Below are 20,361 nucleotides of genomic sequence, written 5' to 3' on the forward strand. Positions count from 1 at the left end.
TTAGATCACTGTTGTATTTTAATCATTATCCTAGATTGTTCTAAGATTTACATTTTCCCTTATCTACATTTTAACGACCACTGTTAAAGCGGTCTGTTCAGCTATCCGGCTTCATTCTCACCATGGAATTTCACATAAGGATTCCTCAAGGGAGAAACCATTATTTCTTTACAACTGAATGTAACTCTTCCTTATACATTTTGCTTTAGGAAGATATTGCATTTTAACTAAAAGGCTTTGTTCAGGGAACAAAACTTAATTGAATCTTCTGGTAATCTAGTCTAATAATTGATTACTGAATAAGCCATATAGCTTAATTGCAAGAAAAGTATTTTTTTCAGGTTCAATCTTTTCGATTCTTCAAGACTTTTTGAGGACATTTCTACCTAAAGTGAAAACTACTTTTAATTTTTGTTCATAAAATTGATACGTAAACATAAATTGCAAGGACAGCAATACAAGCTATCTCATGTAATTGTTCATCCTCTGTTCTCTAAAGCTGGCTATATATTCTAAACTGAGAAGGGAGATACTGTATAAAAGTAAACCACAATTAATCTTTTAAAGCCACTTCTACTTCTATAAATTCCAAGTATATTTCTCTTCAGGACAAAAAAATTCCTGTTTGGCATACTACTATTTTGTCACCTCACTTGTTTGCTTTTACACACTGTTTTTGAGCATGTTGAAAAGTACAGACTGATAACAAATATCTGCAGGATTCTACTACTGAGATACTTTTATTACAAGAGTTTTTACCCATATGAGGATCTTTTCTTTCTCTATAGGTGTTCACAGCAGGATATAGTCCTATCTTCAGGCTAGGCAGGGACAGCCTGGACAGACAGAGATATGAACAAACAGAATCAGTGCAACCAGATAATGCACCCAGGAAGAAAAGATCTATACAGAATTAAGTGACATTATCCATATTACTTAGCAATTGGACCAGGTCCCACCTTCATAGCTATTCTATAGGCCTGTGTGCCTATTCCTCCCACACAGAGCATATGACCACCCTAAAACACCAAGACAGAGTCTATATACTGCATGCAGAGAAACTGTCCCTGAAGTATTCATTCTAATAGCAGACCTTCTACTGCACCTCAGATTGCAGTTCTCACTGATCCAAATGATGCTACTGTTGTATCTATGCCATACTGCTGTGTTTATACCTTCCCTATATTTTATTCAGAGTAGGACTAGGTAAGGTTTCATCAGCAGCATGAATCTGAATGTAGGATAGACCTCCCCCTCAGACTCTGGGATCTCTACCATTTAATTACAGAAACTCAGGCTGATAGGTCAGGTCCATTGTATCAGCCCAACATGGCAACTCATCCAGGAGTGGGACACTCCTCTGGGACAAAACCCACCTCATCACTATGGTGTGGTCCAAGCACTGTGCAGCGCAGTTACAACAAACTTCCTCTGACTCGTCACAGGTCTTATGTACACTTCAGCTGTGCCTGACAGGCTGAATATGAGTAGGCAAATCCTAAGAGAATAGGCTGGGTAACAGGTTTCCCCCTCCTTCCACACCGTGAGAATACCGAAAGCAGTGCTACCAAGGATCACTAAGTCTCTATACCCACATCATCCCAGTTCTGCCTTCTCTGTAACAGAGCTAGTCATAGGGAGATACTGTCTTAATATTACCTGAAGTGATTCCAGTATTGTGCTATGCCCGTTGCAAAGCCATGACATACTGCAACAAAGTATTAAAACACAGTGGCAATAAGGAAATACACCTCTGGTCTGATCAAACATTTCTGGCAACAAACATGGATCAGGTTGGAAGGGATCTCAAAGGTCATCCAGTTCCAATCTCCTGCCATGGGTAGTTGCCACTCATCAGCTTAGGTTGCCCAGGGCCCCATCCAGCCCCATCCAGCCTTGTCCTTGGGCACTTCCAAGGGACACTACAGTACTCTGAGAGGGCTTAGAGGTACAAATGTAATCCTTACTTTTCTTAAAAATATTTTGTGCTTTTTTGCCCTTTCCCTACCTCCTTTATTTCTACACATTCTATTATAGTTCTTTATTTGGCATGAAAATTGTAGCTGTAAGTACTGTAAATGCTGGTATAATATACATGCAAATACTGCCAATAATGTACACAGTATAGCTATGTAATTCCCATACACTGTGAAAGTATGTTTTGTGTGTGTCTGCCTGCTGGGATACATCTGCAGCCTTTTTACTTTTTGTACCAAAGGGTGTGGAGCTCTATCAGCCTTAGCTGTGTTGGGCTACTGGATCCAGCATGTTAGTGGTCTTGCTGAATTGCTGTCAGAAAAGCATGCAGGAGCTCCTTCAAATGAATTCTGCTGAGACTAAGAAAGGAGCTAGAAAAAGCGCAAGATCTTTACTGTAAAAAACATAGGAAAAGGCCAATAGAATAGAGAGCACAGTCCTTTTCAATAAAACAGATTCACAGGGGATGGAAGGGATCTCTGGAGATCATCCTGTCCAGCCCTCTGGCTAAAGATGCTCCCCCTTGTGACCCCAGTCCCACTCCCACCCCAATTCCCATTGCCTCCCAATCCAATTTGCCCCAGCACTGCCCTGTCCCAGACCGGGTGTTCAGGTGCCACCTGGACGCCCTATGCCAGCAGAAGAGCACAGTGCCCTGCTTTGTCTGGCTCTGCATAGAGGTTGTTGAGCAGAGGAGGTAGGAGCTCATGGTGGCCCTGAAGCCCACTCCAGCTATCACAGATCCACTCACCATGATTCACCCACTCATTGTTCCCAGGCATGGAAGATGATGGGATCTATTAAATCAGTGGTTTGTAGATGACCAGGATGAGGGGACAAGGCGACACAAGATGGAGATGTGACATCAGGGCTGTGTTGGAGCACAGGCCCAGGGATGGGAGGAAGGTGGCTGTGATACCTGCTCCATCCCCACACAGCGAGCCACAACCTCAGATGGTTACCACATCTTCCACCAGCAGCTGTGCCAAGGTCATCTGGAACAGTGGAGCAGGCTGGCCCTGTACTGTGATGTACTGACTGAGCCCCTTGTTCACCCCAGACAAGAAGCTCAGCCTGTCAGACCTGAGTGGAGCAACATCCACAGGTTGATCAGTGCCTTCAAGCTCCTCCTCTGGGAAGAGCCCCTCTGATCCCTTCATTGAAGCCATCAGTAAGTACCTCTCTGCAGCACCCCTAGGCTATTGAATCTGTGGTCTGTGTGATCACTGCAGCTTCTCCAGAGCTGCCAGGCTCTCAGGAACAGGTGCAGCAGGTGGCTGAGCTGCTGCAGAGCCTGCCCCTCAATTACAGTCAGCACTAAAGAGATGGGGCTCAGGTTTGCCCTGCAGAGGATCAGGGTATGAGATATCTGAGGGGTTATGTGATATGGATCATTCTTGACAGGGGCTGTCCTACCTGTCCTGGGGGCAGCCCTGAGGAAATGTGCAGCAGTCCTGGTACATGGGGTGGTTGGGGGCATTAGAACACAGCACCCCTTGCCTGACAGGAAGATGGAGCCTTGATACATGATCCCCATAGACAGTGGGGTGGGGAGAGCCTGATGGGTTGTATGAGTAATCATCCATCCCTGTGCATCCCCAAGGTGATGGAGAAGCTGGACATCAATGGTACACAGTATTTCTCAAGCAGAGTATTCTTGAGAAATAACTAATGCCACTGTTTTAAATATCGATCTTCCAAAGCATGGGCAATAATAAGGCAAAAAAGAAAAGCAATCTTGCCTGTGTGGGCTGTCAGAAGGCCACTTCTCCACTACATCATTACTGCTTACTTTGAATAAGAAAGAGCTCAAGTGATACACAGTGTTGATGTCCCAAATGTAGAAGATATTTTATCAAAACTGGTGGAGTTCTTGGCACTATGCAAGATACTTTTGACACTCTGCTGTCATTCCTGACTCACTTGCACATTTACATAGAACACCCTGAGTTGGAAGGGACCTACAAAAACCATTGAGTCCTGGTTCCACACAGTACCACCCAAACCCTACAGCTGAGAGTGGTGCCCCAGCTCTCCCTGAGCTCTAGCATCAGGGCTGTGCCCACTGCCCTGGGCACACTGCTCCATGCCTACCACCCTCTGGGGCAGAACTTTTCCTGACCCCCCCGACCATACCTTGACGCAGCTCCATCTCGTTCCTCAGCTCCTGTCACTGTCACCAGAGAGCAAAGGTCAGCATCTGCTCCTCTACAGTACATTAATATCTTAAAATAATGATTGCTGTTTCATAATCTAGCAGGCTCTAACAGGGAATGATAGCAAGGGTATAAGGGCGTTACTTAGGAATGGTGTGAAGTCAATTACATAGGGAATGTGAGGCCACAAGGCCTGCTGAGATACCTTGGAAGGGCTGTGCTGGGCTCTAATGCAGCCCCATCTGTACAGCCTATAAATAGAGCTGCTGGAGTGATCTTTCCTTCAAGCTGCTCCTGGGATTTACTTCAGATCAAGCCACTTTGGACACTCAGAGATCATGCTCAGGGACGCTCATATTTCTGCAGTGATGGTTATCTGTCTATCCTCTTCCAGATCACTTCTCAGAACTATCATATAACAACACGGACTCACACTTAGCTCTGGTAAGAAAGGTGACGTACATTCTCACATGACCTTTAGATATTCATTAGGAAAGTACCAGCTGTTTCTCTCCAGTCCACATATTTTTAATTCTCCCATATGCTGGTGGGATATGACTCTCATTCGCAACACCTTTTTTCTCAGTATACAGAATTTACCATTACCAGCTCCCATTGTTTTCCCAGTGCAACCACTACATGTACAGGACCACCTTTCCTTGAAACACTTCTTAAAAACTGGCATTCTGCTAGACAACATCCATACCTCCAATAGCACGGTAGTTTTAGTAATAGCTCAAACAGTTCATAGTGAACAGAGGACGGACTCTTTAACAAGGGGTGTTGTGCTAGGACAAGGGGAAATGGTTTCAAACTAAAAGAGGGGAGATTTAGGTTGGATATAAGGAAGAAGTTTTTTGCACTAAGGGTGGTGAGGCACTGGCACACGTTGCCCAGAGAGGTGGGGGTGCCCCATCCCCACAGACACCCAAGGTCAGCCCGTATGGGGCTCTGAGCAGTGATGGAGCTGTGGGTGTCTATTCATTGCAGGGGAGTTGCACTAAATGACATTTAGGGGTCCTTTCCAACTGAAACAATTCTCTGAGTCTCTGAAGTGTTTTCTAATTAGGCTGACTCAGGGAAGGCAGAAGGTGAAATAAGGCATTCAAGGAGAAATAGCCCCACGGTCCACAGGGTAATATTTAATTCCTGTCAGTAACTTACACAGAATATGGATAGCTGCCAACCTCACAACTGTAGAAACAACCTGAAGACATGATCATATCACTGCTTTAGGCTGGAAAAAGAATGATAAATTTAGGATAGAGCTCACCTTTCAGCCCAAGTACACAATGTATATCACTGACCATTTTGCAGTGCTCAGCAGTTAGCTGAAAGACATCTTCAGTGCCCATCCTCCATGAGTACAACAGAAGCTCCTTTCAGCTCCTTGACAGCTGTGAAAAAAGAAGCTAGCAAATATTTTTAAGATAGGAATCTCTCGGTGACTATAATTAATTCTATTGGCCTTGATGCAGTGTCAGACACTTAGTGGCACAGAAAATCTGCGTTTCAGTTTCACACACTTTTGAGAAGTTTACATTACCTTTAGCATTTACCTCTTAGCATAAATGATAATTTTTTAAAAGTGTCATTGAAAGTCAGGCTGATGAAACATACCTTGAGTACATATTTTCAAGGTTCAGCAGATGGGTTTCTCTTAAGTGCAGGAACACTTGATGAGTTCAGAAATGTATCAGATGCACCTTTCCATAAATATACATTTACTCTGCCATCAATGGTCCTTTGAACTGAAAAATAGATGTCCAATATGTAAAAAATCTGTGAAGGGCTATGGAGGAATTTTCACTTATTTGCCCATGGACTGGGGGATTTTTTGCCAAAAAGCTTCAATAAACAGAATGTTATGAAATGAAACTATAGAGTTACCACAGCATTAAGTTACAGTGAGAATCACATGCAAGCTCAGTATCCTGTGGAGGGAAATTGTTTTCCTCCTTTTCTCCAGAACCGGTCCCACTCAACTTCGCAATGTGCTTTACAATGCACAGAACAGGGTTTATTCCATAACCAACACTAATAATGTATATAATAGAGTCTTCTCTGTGGCTTTTAGAGTCTTTCATGAACAATTGCAGATACAATCCAAGTTTACTGAACTTGTTTGGAATTTAAAAATAAGATATTTATGCTGGAGATTAACTACTGTAAAGACCAGGCAACTTTTCATCACTGAAGATGTAGCAGAAGAATGTGAAAGGTAATACAACAGAATATTGTATTTTTGGAAGCTGTATATATAAGGATGGGAGACAACAAGGAGTTAGTTGCCTCTCTTCCCCATTCATTCCTCCAGGTGTAGTGCAATAACATCAATGTGGTGACCTGTTAATATGCAGTGAGAAAAGGACAGGACAGTGGACAGTATGAAGAACAAGTATCTACACGCAGCTCTAGAAAAAGAGATTTTATGAAAGCTTAGAATATCTACCCTAGATAAGACAAAATGTCTATCTAACCCATTGATGCCAGCTGCAGGTATATAAAGCTAATAAGTGTTCTGGGGACTTAGTATGGACAGCACAGGACTGCTTGCTCTAGGAAAAGTATATTTTCATGAGCCCAGTGGAACAGAAACTGTATAACTGCAATATGATCAAATATATTTAGTTCTATGAACAGATGTGTCATGTGTCAACCTGCACTAACTGCAGAAAACAAACGCACATCAAGAAAGAGTAAAACATTTCTAGGATAACAAAATGCACAAATTGTACAGGTTTTGGCTCACATAGCTAACCTGCCAGCAATGATGAGTAGCTTACATTTAAATCTTGCATACTGCTTGACAAAGCAAGAATGAGGAAAACTCATACAGATGCTGCTTGCTTGATGATGACTTGATTGATGAGCCCATGTAAGTAGCAAAATTTACAGAATTCTCAAAATAGTAGAATTTACAGTAACTGATGAATGAGCTGATACAGCACATACTGAAGAACTGTTGCAATAAATGTGTGCCATTTTTCTTGACAATTATATTGCATGAAACACTCCAGCCCTACTTACCCTTTCAGCTTCTCATACAATGGGAAGTAAAGTAGACATTTATACCTCTGAATTATTTAGCTCTTCAGTGCCTTACAGGGGTGTTCCAAAAGGTCAGAATGCTCAAAATGCACACAGATAGCATTTCCATGTCATATATATATTCTCATTCCTTTGACACAATATCCCACAATCACCTGTTTGACAGTTATAAGTGGGGAATGTTCTCCTTTGTGGGTAGCACTGGTGTCGGTGTATAATTAGGAGGTGGGGAGCTCTCTTAAAGGACAATGATGTCTCATAAAACAAAAAGAAGCACCCTTCATGGGGCACACCCCATGCTATTCCTTTGCTGAACCTTGCAGTGCTACTCTCCAACTACTGCAGCCCACAGTGCCTCCAGACTACAGCTTACATTTTGTGGCCATTTTGTACAAATGGATTTGTCTAGCCTCTGCATTCTGGCTTCTTTATTTTTGCAGGATTCTTCTGGTTGACTGATTCTGGTTTCCTCACACAGATTTTCAGAGAAGACAATACCTGAGGCAAAGACAGAAGAGATGCAATGTGCCTTGAAGAGAATACAAACCCTTCCAGCCATTCCAATTTGTTGTTACCAATTCTTTATTTTCAGTGCTCCAGAAGCATAATAAACAGTGTGCAGGGGTACAGAGCTGCTTTTCGTATATTCACCACCTATAGAAAAATTGGAAATTAATGGTTTTTAAACCCAAGAGGCTCTGATTACAAGTTCCTTTTATCTGCTGTCAATAAGCAGATCTGGGATTGTCATCACCCACAAGTCTTGTTTCTTTTGGCTGTGGGAGATAAGCACAGTATGGGAGATGGTTAGGTAGTATTCCTGAAGTTCTTGCACACCTTTGTTTTTCATACATCCAAGTCCTCCTCTAGTAACTGACGAATTCCCAGCTGTGCTAGAGGATGATCCTTATTATTTCTCCTTCATTCTGTAGGTCTGCCTTTGAGATAATCATTGCAATTGGCCCGTGTTGTCAGACAGCCTGCACAGCTGAAACCCATCATGGCCTGTGCCAAAGAATCACACCTTTTCTGTTTTGTACCACCATCCTTTTTTCTTTTGCTATTCTTGCATTAAAGGGACATTGAAGACCTTCCCTCTGTCTCCTCCTCTCTGGGCCGAACAAATAAAGGGATTCCAGCTGCTTCCCATAATTATTCCTTTCTAGATCCTTCACCACCTTTGTTGCCCTCCTTTGGACACTCTCTGATAGTTTTATGTTCTTTTTGTACTGTGGTGACAACAGTACTCAAGGTGAGGCCATAGGAATACAGTGCAGAGAAGGACAATCCCTTTCCTTGACCTGCTAGCAATGCTGTGCTTGATGCACCCCAGGGTTAAAAATGGTTCCATACATGCACAGTCACCAGTAGCTGACTGTGCATTCAGAAAGAATTGGTTCTTAGCCATACAATATTTTAACTAAAACATTACCCAGGAGAAAAGGCAAAATCATTTTCATTGCATAATAAATTGATAAGTAAGATATGAAAGAAAAGATGACGTCAGAGAGATAGTAATTTTTATTCCATTATTTCTATAGTTAAACCAAAGATACACACAATTAAAGTGCAAATGTATGTGCACATAGCAAATCATAAAGAATGTTAGCTGGGAATACAGGTCAGAGAGGATCAAAACCAGACTTCAGACTGCTAAATGCAAAAAGTGTGTGTAATTTTGATGCTTCAAGAAGCACAGCTAATTTGAATCTAGCCCAAATTTGATATATAGCAATCAGTCATAGAAAAACACAGTAGTATTATTTCCACATCAGAGTATTATCACCATCATTTCATGCAGTGTTCATGCTTGTGCTTCAGGACAGATTTTGACAGACTGGAGAGAATTTTCATTATAAAAAAAAAAAATACCAATGTAGTAAAAGTATTTAAAAGAATACTAACAACTCAAGAAATAAGAAAAAAATGTTAAAGAGAATACTTCCCAACTCTGCATGTTGCAATCCCAGACTTGAAGGAATTCTCTGTATTTTTTCTGTAGCAGTATCCAATTGGCCTTTCCTTCCTATTCAGTGACCCTAAATAGTAGGTATCTTGAACATGATCCAAAGCAAACAGCTAATGAGAACAGTGTAAATGCACCGAGGACATTTTCTAGATATTCCCTAGATGAAATGATGGCAGTAATGCATCTGAAAATCCATTTCTTTCTGGATAGAGACATGAGCAACTTCTACAAAGACGTGATAAATGTCATGGTTAAAGTAAAATCCTTCTCTGACAAATGCTTTTTTTCCTTGTTTTTAAATTACAGACAAGATGAGATAATGTTGATAAATCTAGTTTGTCACTTCATCTCCTGTACAAAATAGTCTAATGGTAAGAGCATTTACCCAAGCTATGAGAGACCTGAAGTCAACAAATCAACTCCCACTAACACTTCAAGAACTGAGATCCCCAGCCCTCATGCCCATAGTACATGGCTTTCAGCAAACTCACAGTGTGCACATGCCTATGTGGGAATGGTTATGCATTCTCAACTTTCCTTCTGAAGTTCTGCTGTCTGCCTGTGGGGAAAACGGACTACAAGATCGGTTGGAACACAAGGAGGAAAGAAGGGATTTCTTCCTAACCTAAGAGTTAAGAAATTCACCTGCAGAGGGAAGCTGTATATGCTAATCATTATCCTAGGCCTCTTGGTATGTGCCACCATCTAGAACATCTCCTCACTGCTGATCCTGCAGAACTCTATATCTCTCTTATTTGTTCTAATTCAGAATAATTTGCTCTTTTTTTCTTTGTAAAAGATGAGTTTCAAGGGAAATGCTGGTGAGTTTCATTCTTTAATTTCATCATTTGACTATATTGTAACTTAGTGATTAAGATGCAGATGAAATTAATGTAGATAAATTTTATGCCCCCTAAAACAATGAAACCAGTGTTTACAAACAAAAGACAAATTCTAAGATGACCATCACCACTCAGTAGAGATCACTAAGATACAGTCACTATCTCTCAGAAAACATCTGCTTTAGTGCTTGGAAAGGGGTTGTTTCTTTATTTATGTTTTGTACATGCTATCAGGATAAGAATAGAGCACCAAGAGAAAGTATTACATAACATGATTCCTAGACTAATCTAGGGTAATAAAAACATTAGATTAATTTGGACTGCAGACTGGAAACTACATAATGTTCGGAACATGAGGAACAACCGGGGTGGTATATGGACTTGAATGCTTTGTCTAAAGGATAGGTTAGGGTGAAGTACCAGGGAAAACTAGAGACAGACTTCTACTAGGGAGCATGCAGGGACTAGAGGTGGACAAAGGCAGGGAGGTGAACAAAGAATGAGGCTGGAGATAGGTATGTGCAGCAGAATCCCCACCACGTCAGGGGAAATGTTCATTCACGACTGGAGAAGATAAAAAGCAGAGTGGAGAAGGACTCCATTCTTCCATAATATTCCACCTCTACATCTTTAAATAAATCAGTGTTGTTTTTATGATAAGTACTGCTGTGTGATACTTCTTTGTCTCCCCAGTTCACAGTATGTTATCACTGTCACCATTTCCTTCGTGATATGAGTTGGCTCTGCTGTTGTTACTCTGGTAACCATTTGCTTCAGTCTCATTTGTCTCAGTGACATCCAATGATAGCACAATGGGTGCAAGCTGAAACAGGAGGTTCCACATAAATATGAGAAAAAAACTTGGTGAGGGTGACAGAGCACTGGAACAGGCTGCCCAGAGCACTTGTGGGTTCTCCTTCTCTGGAGACACTCAAAACCAACCTGCACATGTTCCTGTATGACGTAATCTGGGTGTTCCTGCTCCAGAAGGCAGATTGGACTAGATGATCTTTCAAGGTCCCCTCCCGTCCCTGACATTCTTTGACTCTGTGATTCTGTGATTGTTTATTATATGCCTTATTAATCAGAATCATAGAGTCATAGAACTATAGAATGGCTAGGCTTGGAAAGTATCTTAAAGATCCTTCAGTTCCAAGCCCTTGCCTTGGACAGGATTACCACCCCTTAGATCAAGATGACTGTGGCCCCATCCAGCCTGGACTTGAACATCTCCAGAGATGGGGCATCCACAGCTTCTCTAGACAGCCTCTGCCAGAGCCTCACCAACTTCTGAGAAAAAAAATTCCTTCTCATATTTAAGCTAAATCTCCTCTCTTTTAGTTTAAAACCATTCTCCCTTGTCCTCCCACTATCAGACCATGTAAAAAGTCAGTCTCTCTCCAGTTTTTTAAGCTATTTTTTTTTTAAGTTTTACGTACTAGAAGTCCAAAATAAGGCATCCCTGAAGTCTTCTCCAGGCTGAACACACACAGCTCCCTCAACCTTTCTTCATAGTAGAGGTGCTCAAGCCTTCTGTGCATCTTTGCGGCCCTCCTCGGGACCCAATCAACAGCTTCACATATTCCTTGTGCTGCAGGCCCCAAGCCTCAACAGTGCTCCAGATGGGGTGTCACAAGGGCAGAGCAGAGGGGGGAAATCATCTCCCTTCCCCCATCACCCTTCTGTTGATGCAGCCCAGGATACAGCTGGCTTTCTGGGCTGCACTTCTGGCTCATGTCCAGCTTTTCTTCCACTAGAAAACCCAGGTACTTTTGTGGGACTGCCTCAACTCAAGTGCAACACTTTGCACTTGGCCTTGTTGAATCTCATTATGTTCCCGTAGGACCATTTTTCAAGTTTCTCCAGATCTTTCTGGATGACATCCCTTTCTTCTGTTGTATCAACATTCAATTTAGAGTCATCAGCAAAGTTGCTGAGGGTGCACTGAGTTCAACTGTCCAGGTCACTGATATAGTTGTTTAAGAGCACCTGTTCAAAGAAAGACCTCAGGGGAATGCCACTTGTCACTGGCCTTCACCTGCAAAAGCAATCCAGACTGTCCAGGTATCTTTGCAGGGCCTTTCTTCCCACCCCAAGGCATACCAACACTCCCCTCCAACCTGGCATCAACTGCAAACTTAACTGAGGGTGCATTCAAGTCCCAAAGATATTAAACATGGGCCCCAATACCAACCCTTGGGGAATACCACTTCTGACTGACTGCAGCTGGATTTAACTCCATTCACTACTATTCTCTGGGCCCAGTGACCCAGATGGTTTTCTACCCAATGAAGAGTACATCTGTCCCAGCTGTGGGCTGCCAGCTTCTCCAGTAGAATGCTGAGGCACTCAGAATCAAAGGCTTTACTAAAGTCTAGGTAGACTGCATTCACAGTCTTTTCCTCATCAACCAGGGGGTCACTTGGTCGTAGAAGGAGATAAGGTTGGACAACCACAATCTGCCTTTCATGAACAGACCATGGCTTGGTCTGATCCCCCAGTTGTCCCACACATGCCATATGATCACACTCAAGACAATCTACCCAATGACATTCCCTAGTACAGAGGTCAGGCTGACAAGCTTATAGTTTCCTGGATCCTCCTTCTGATTCTTCTTGTAGATGGGTTTTGCATTAGCAAATCTCCAGTTCTCTGGGACCTTCCTGTTTGATCAGAACAGCTGATAAATGGTATGAAGCAGCTTAGGAATCACTTCCACCAGTTCCCTCATACCCTCAAGAGGACCCCATCTGACCCCGTGGATTTGTGGCAGTCCAGATGGAGCAGCAGGTCGCTGTTTCCTCCTAAATTGTGGGAGGTTTATTTCTGTTGCCTATCCCTGTCTTCCAGCTCAGGGAACTGAGTAACCCATGGATAACTGTCCTGATTGTTAAAGACAGAAGTAAAGAAGGCACTTAGAATCTCAGTCTTGTCCTTGGTGATAATGCTCCTCACCACATCCAATAAAGGTGAGAGATTCTCCTTGGCCCTCCTCTTGGTGTTAATACATTTGTAAAAACATTTTAGATGATCTTTAACAATGGTGTCCAAATTAAATTCTTGCTGGGCTTTTGTCTTTCTCATTTCGCCTCTGCATACCCTACTGATATCCTTGCACTTTTCCTGAGTTGCCTGACTCTTCTTCCAAAGACTGTAAACTCTCTTCTTTTTCTGGAGTCTCAGCAAAACCTCCCTGTTTGGCCAGGCCACTCTTCTTCCATGCTGGCTCATCTTATAGCACCAGGGGACAGCCTGTTCCTCTACTTTTAATATTTCCTTCTTGTATCCAATGGAGTTGCAGTAATGCCTTTGATTCCCCACACCTTCTCCCAAAACTACTGGACCTCTGCAATGAAGCAAGTCAAAAATATTCTGTTTCTGTGTTCAGCCTGCTCCATAACATCCTCTACATGGTAAGCCAATAGCACAGAAGCTTTCTTCCTACAGGTTGAGCTCTGAAGCACACCTGCAAGCCTCAGATATTGTAGACCTACAGGTCAGGACTGCAAATCTTTCTTGTAGTTCATAAAATGTCTGTACACTGTCCCAAGTTTACACTGGCCTCAGACTTGCCAGCACTCTACACAATGCTTTAAACAAAAATAATGAGAGAAAAAAGCAATCTTAGCAAATCTTCCCCCTTCTCTACCAGCATGTGCAGATAGATACAGAGGTGGATGGGATGGGATCTATTAAAATTTAATGTTGTTAAGAAATAATTATGCACAGTTAAAAAAGAAGAAAAAGAATTCTTGTTGTTTGTTTAAGTGTTAAAACTCCTGAAGTCAGAAACCAAGGGTTGCCTTATTTGGCATTATTAGTGCTATTTTTGAGTTCCCTAATCCTCCACATTGGCATGGATCAACACGAAAAAAAGAAGGTCAGTGCAGCTGACTCCATACAACCTTCAGTCAATCCTGCCTCTAAGTAATTAGGAGACAGATCACAGCTTCAACACATTTGCAACTAGAGAGTAAATTATAATTGACCAAAAATAGAGCACTCATTTGCTGCGTGGGCAGGAAGTTGCATATAAAGAGCCACAGCTGAAGTTGGCTTTATTCCTTGTTACCTCCACATCTCACGGTAAGTCCCATCTCCTTGCTTCATGCTCTGACCATGACATCTCCACAACTACGGAAAGAACTGGAATATGTAGGTGCATGGTTTTTTTAGTCATCACTTCTACCATTCTCATTCATGTTTTACAAGCAGTGACAAGGTTAAATAATCCAACCCAGTCCAGTGTGGTGGCACAAGGAAGAGCAGAGAGCAGTTGTATGCTATTTCTTGAAGAGCCTTCTATTAACTTCGGTATCTCCAAGCCCTGTGAGAGGCACAAGAAAACCAACAACTCTGAATGCAACTGAAACTGATTGAGATAATATGCAAAAATTGCTTAGTTTTTCCTGGACATGATATATGTTTCCAGCAGATCACAGCAATGTGGAGAGAAACACATCTTTCTCTGGGATTTGGCCCTACTTTAACAATTATAAGACTACACAAGAAATGTGAACATGTTTCATAGAGCATACGCTCTAGGCATATTGACTAAAAGCTAACAAATAACTCTTTTATTTAACTCTCTGTCCTTTCTTTAACCATTCTATACAGATACTGAAAGCAGATTTCCTCCTTGGCTCTCTGAAGGTAAGGGTTTAACAAACAATCTTCATTGATCAGTTGAGTGGAGCTCATCTAAACAATGGCAAAGGATTGTTTTTTAGAACCGTTTTCACTGCAAAAGTTATATTTTGATCATTATGACCATATTCATAAGTCTTAGTAAGAAATACTCCAGTTATGGAGAAAGAAAAGTGACAAATACTAATGCTTAGCCAAGGAGACATGAAAGAAAGAAACAGTAATGTTTTTTTGTGGTATAAATTGGTACTTTGGAATTCATAGATTATCAAAATTCACCCTCTGCAATCTGCCCAGTTGCTGAAATTGAGGATGTGCTCAGAGAGGAGGCTCACAGTACAATTCAAGAATGGTCTAAGTTTGTCCTCCCTCACGTTAATTTCCTTGGGGGTAAGGTCTAGAACATTGCATGCTGACTGTGGCTTACCTACAAGGTCCAGTATCCAGAACAAACTCAGTATGTTCTTCTGTCCTGTCTGATAGGTATGACTGTTTACACAAAAAGAGGAACCTTCACAGAGAACTTTAGTATGAAACATTCCTGTCTAAGTGTTTTAGGGAAAGTTAGTGGTTGAGTGACTGGGAGAAATATTTCTAGTACAAATATTTCTACTAGAATAATCCCTAACATAAAATTATTGTTACAATCAAGTAATCTTTTAATGACTCATAACTGATATCACCCTGCAAAATATGGTCCTTTGAAAATATTTGAAATCTAATACCAAGTACTTATCTAGCTAAATACCATTATGCTTTGAATGATATCCTTTACTACATTATATGCCTTCATTTATTAATTTTGTCACTAAGATGTAAAGATGTTTTATGTTTAGTTGATAAAATAAACGGGTTTGGCTCTAGATGGATGATGACTGCCATTCACAGTTTGTTCCAGTACTTGATACATAAACAAACTAGTTGAACCTTTCCTGCTTAATATTAAAACAGAAAACAGAATGGCACAAAAAACACCTCCACTTTGAAATCAGGTGTGAAAGCAAGCCTTCCTAACTTACAAATCTTGCTTTTGTATACAAGGAACTCTATTGAGATTTGTTCAGTGTTCAGTGTATACTTAAAATTATGGCAGAGGTTAGGCTCCTGAGGTTGATTAGCTCTCCTTTTCCTTTTAGTCACTGAACAAAATTACTTTCTGGATAAGTTTCAATTATTAAATTATATATAATAAGTTATTAAATGTATAATATTAAATATATATATTTAATTATGAAAAACTAAATGCACAGGATATCTAAAATTTTTCTGAATTGCTTCAGAAGAGCTCCAGCCATGTCTTCAGATGCAGAGATGGCAATCTTTGGAGAAGCTGCTCCATATTTAAGGAAGTCTGAGAAAGAACGAATTGAAGCCCAGAATCGCCCATTTGATGCTAAGGCAGCATGTTTTGTAGTGGATCAAAAGCAAATGTACTTGAAAGGTACCATACAAAGTAGAGAAGGTGGTAAAGTCACAGTTAAAACATACGATGATACAGTAAGTGTTGTTAACCATCATATTGTCACTCATCATACGTCACCTCTCCAGTCCAGAAAGTTCCCTAGCCAAAATTTATTCTCCTTTTGTTTCTTTTCATTTTCTACAGACTGTGACAGTAAAGGATGATGAAGTATTTCCAATGAACCCTCCCAAGTACGATAAAATTGAGGACATGGCCATGATGACCCACCTCCACGAACCCGCTGTGCTGTACAACCTCAAAGAGCGTTATGCAGCCTGGATGATCTACGTAAGTACCAGCAGCTCTCTTCCTTGGCTGGTAGCTGGGGAGGACTGCTGTGCCAGGCTGAGTGGAAGCCAACGTGCCGTGTCCCTTCCTCGCAGACCTACTCGGGCCTCTTCTGTGTCACCGTCAACCCCTACAAGTGGCTGCCGGTGTACAACCCGGAGGTGGTGTCTGGCTACAGAGGCAAAAAGCGCCAGGAGGCCCCTCCACACATCTTCTCCATCTCTGACAACGCCTATCAGTTCATGCTGACTGGTGAGTCATTTAACAAGAATGTAGGACTGACTGATTGTTCACAGAACACTTAGCAGTTCAGGCATCTTTTGTGCTCTTCTATTCAGTGCCTGAGGGAAACAACTCCCATAGTCCTGTGGCTGAACTCCATTAAGATGCCATGGGTTGTCCAAACTCAACCATGCCCTGTTAGATAATGAAGAAAAGGCTGTAGCTAGCCATTTGGCCTTGTGCACACTGAATCAGTAAGGAATTTGAAGAAACAAGGTGGAACCGTCACAGAAGATAATCTAATTTCAATTAAACAATACTCAGGACATGCACGTGAAAGGAAATAGTAAGTGGGAAAGCATTATAAGCAACCACTGCTTAATTTTGGACAGCTTCATTTGGCTGTACCTATAAAATTGCACAAGCAGATTAATGCAGAATTTACTGATTACAAAGTGATAAATACAGTTTTGACATTGATAACTTTTGAAGTCAGTTAGCTATTTCTGAGGAATAAAAGTCCTCCACTATTCATTTGAAGAGCTCTTTCTGTGGCTTTGTTTTCAGATCGTGACAATCAGTCTATCCTTATCACGTGAGTATATTTTGATATGCATGACAAAGCCGACCACATAATCATAGAATCACAAAATGGCTTGGATTGGAAGGGAACCTCAAAGACCATCAAGTTCTAACCCTCTGGTCTGGGCTAGCTGTCCCCCTACCAGATCAGGCTACCCAGTGTCCCATCCAAACTGGCCCTGAGCATCTCCAGGGATGGGGCACGCACAGTTCTCTGGGTAGTTTGTGTCAGAGCCTCACCACCCTTTGAGTAAAAAAATTTTCTTCTAATATCTATTCTCATAAAGAAGTAAAAAAAGTTCCTGTTTCCTGTAACAGTTTTTTCATTCCAACAGTGGAGAATCTGGTGCAGGGAAGACTGTGAACACAAAGCGCGTCATCCAGTATTTTGCAACAATTGCAGTTACTGGTGAGAAGAAGAAAGACCAACAGCCTAGTAAAATGCAGGTATGTGATTGGTGCCCTCTTCTAATGTTTGGCTCAGAATGTGCTTGTAGAGCAGAAGCTATCAGTGCAGATTTCTACACTGCCAGACTATCAATATAAAGTGTAGTATGACTGGGCAGGATACGCCGTCCAAGCACATCTATGCTTGGTTACCCCTGCTACCCAGCTTCCATCCCCCTTCATCCAACATGAGTGAAACTCTACCTCAAGAAACAGAATCATAGAGTGGATTGGGTTAGAGGTGACCGTAAAGATCACTTAGTTCCAACCATCCTGTCATGAGCAAGAACACCTTGCACTAGACCCGGGTAGTCAAAGCCCCATCCAATCTGGCCTTGAACACTTCCACAGATGGAACATTCAAATCTTCTCTAGGCAGCCTGTGCCAGTGCCTCACAATTCTCATAATGAGGAATTTTTTCCTATTATCTACCATAAATCTACCCCTTTATTGTTTAAAAACATTATCCCTTCTCCCATCACAACAGTCCCTGATGAAGATTCCCATTCCATTTTTCCTGTACCTCTTCCTTCAATTGCTAGAGGGCCCCTAAAAGTTCTCCCTAGAGCCTTCTCTTCTCCAGGCTAAATAAACCCAACTCTTTCAGACTGACTTTTTAAAAGAGGTGCTCCAGCCTTTCTGATCCTTTACCAGGCCTGCTGTGATATGCCTATATCCTTCTAATGCTTGTGGCCTCAGAAATGAATGTAGTACAGTAGGTGGGGCCTCATGAGAGCAGAGAAGATCAGCTCCCTCAAGCTGCTGGCTACACTTCTTTTGATGCTGCCCAGGATATGGTTGGCTTTCTGAGCTACAAGTGCACATTGCTGATCCATATTCTCTTAAAAAAAAAGAAAAAAAAAAAAAAAGTACTCCTAGGTCATCCTCTGCAGGGTTGTTATCAATGCATTCATCACCCAGCCTGCAGCCGTGTTTGGGATTGTCCCAAGTGGAGGCACACAACTTTGTACTTGGCCTCATTGAACTCTGAGGTTCACACAAGCCCACTTCACAAGATTGCCAAGGTCCTTCTAGTAGCATTCCTTCCCTCCAGCGTCTTGATCACAACATTTAGCTTGGTGTCATCCATAAGCCTGTTGAGGATGTACTCAATCCAATTACTCATGTCACCAAAGATGTCAAATAATTCTGGTCACAATAGCAGCTCCTGAGGAACACTACTTGTTCTTGGTCTCCACCTGGACGTCAAGCCATTGACTGCAACACTTTGAGTGAGACTATATAGCCAATTCCCTGTCCACCAAGTGATCTGTCAAATTCATGTATCTCAAATTTAGAGACAAGGATGTCATGCGGGACAGTGTCAAATGCTTTGCACAAGTCCAGGCATATGACAACAGTTACTCTTCCCTTATCTATCATTGCTGTAACCTCATCATTGTAGGCCAACAAATTTGTCAGGCATGATTTGTTCTTAGTGAGGATGGCTCTCCTCCCCAGTCACCTCTTTGTTTTCATGTGCCTCAGCAGATTACAGGTGGATCTGCTTCCTGATCTTGCCAGGCACAGGGGTGACACTGATTGGCCTGAAGTTCCCCAGAACTCCTTTCTTTTTCTTTTTAAAATGGGGCTTACCCTTTTTCAGTCAGCAGGAACTTCACTGGACTGCCACAACTTCTAACATATGATCGATAGCAGCTTAATGATTTCTTCTGCCAGTTTCCTCCAGACCCTCTACTGCACCTCACCAGGTCTCATGGACTTGTGCACATTTCAGGTTTCTTAAATGGTCTCTCTCTTGATCTTCTCCTACAGTGGGCAGTTCTTCATTCCCTTGTCTCTCCTTTTGGATTTTGTGAGTAGCATGGTGTGGTTAGAGGACTTGCTGGTGAAGACTGAGGCAAAAATGTCACTGAGTACCTCAGCATTTTCCACACAGTCATTCATGCACCCCACCCCTCCGAGTGGGACGTGGGAGAGAATCAAGAAAAAAAAAAAAAAAATTTGAAATCATGGGTTGACATTAAAAAATATTTACTAAGTCAGAAAAGAGAAGAGAAAAAGAGGATAATAGTTACAAACAAAACAATAGTTACATACAAAACAAGTGATGCACAAGCAATTGCTCACCACCCACTGACCAATGCCCAAGATGTCCCCAAGCAGCAGCAGGTTGCCTGACATCATTTTCAAGCTTTTTCTACATGCAGTCATATGGTCTGGGATAGCCCTTTGCCCAGTTTAGCTGAGGTGTCCTGGTTCTGCCCTCTCCTACTTCCTTGTGCTCTGCAGCCACCCACTGGCAAGACAGTGCAAGCAGCTGAGAAACTGAAGTATCTTTGGCTCTGTGCAGCACTGCTCAGCAAAAGCTAAAACATCAGTGTGTTATCAACAATGTTTTTCTGCTAAAGCCAAAGCAGAGCATCTTACCAGACATGATGAAGTTAAAAACGGTTCTATTTCAGCTGAAACCAGGACAACATCCCAAGTAACCAGATCTCCCATTTGCTTGTGGAGAGGGCCCATATTTTCTGTAGTCTTGCTTTTATCACATATATAATTTTAGAAGCCATTCTTGTTGTCCCTGACATCCTTTGCTAGATTCAATTCTATCAGAGCTTTTTAGCTTTACTGACCTGATCCCTGCCTGCTCAGACAACATCTCTGTATTCCTCCTAGGCTACCTGTCCTTGCTTCCATTCACTGGAAGCTTTCTTTCTGTGTCTAACTTTGTCCAGGAACTCCTTGTTCATCCC

At 42.0% G+C, this 20,361-nt stretch overlaps 1 protein-coding gene across 1 annotated transcript in view; it reads left to right on the top strand.

Annotated features, from left to right (window-relative positions):
- Positions 1 to 15,935: 15,935 nt before the first annotated feature.
- Positions 15,936 to 20,361, top strand: part of LOC122186820 (myosin-1B-like) — a 39,618-nt gene continuing 35,192 nt past the window's right edge. Inside the window, exons 1-5 of the mRNA XM_042883771.1 lie at positions 15,936 to 16,139; positions 16,249 to 16,392; positions 16,488 to 16,644; positions 17,182 to 17,209; positions 17,532 to 17,643. Coding sequence (XP_042739705.1) covers positions 15,936 to 16,139; positions 16,249 to 16,392; positions 16,488 to 16,644; positions 17,182 to 17,209; positions 17,532 to 17,643 — 645 coding nt within the window. The remainder of the gene's footprint in view (positions 16,140 to 16,248; positions 16,393 to 16,487; positions 16,645 to 17,181; positions 17,210 to 17,531; positions 17,644 to 20,361) is intronic.

Source organism: Lagopus leucura, unplaced genomic scaffold (assembly GCF_019238085.1).
Source record: "Lagopus leucura isolate 7727_CA_CO unplaced genomic scaffold, USGS_WTPT01 Super-Scaffold_100040, whole genome shotgun sequence".
Taxonomy (NCBI): Eukaryota; Metazoa; Chordata; class Aves; order Galliformes; family Phasianidae; genus Lagopus; species Lagopus leucura.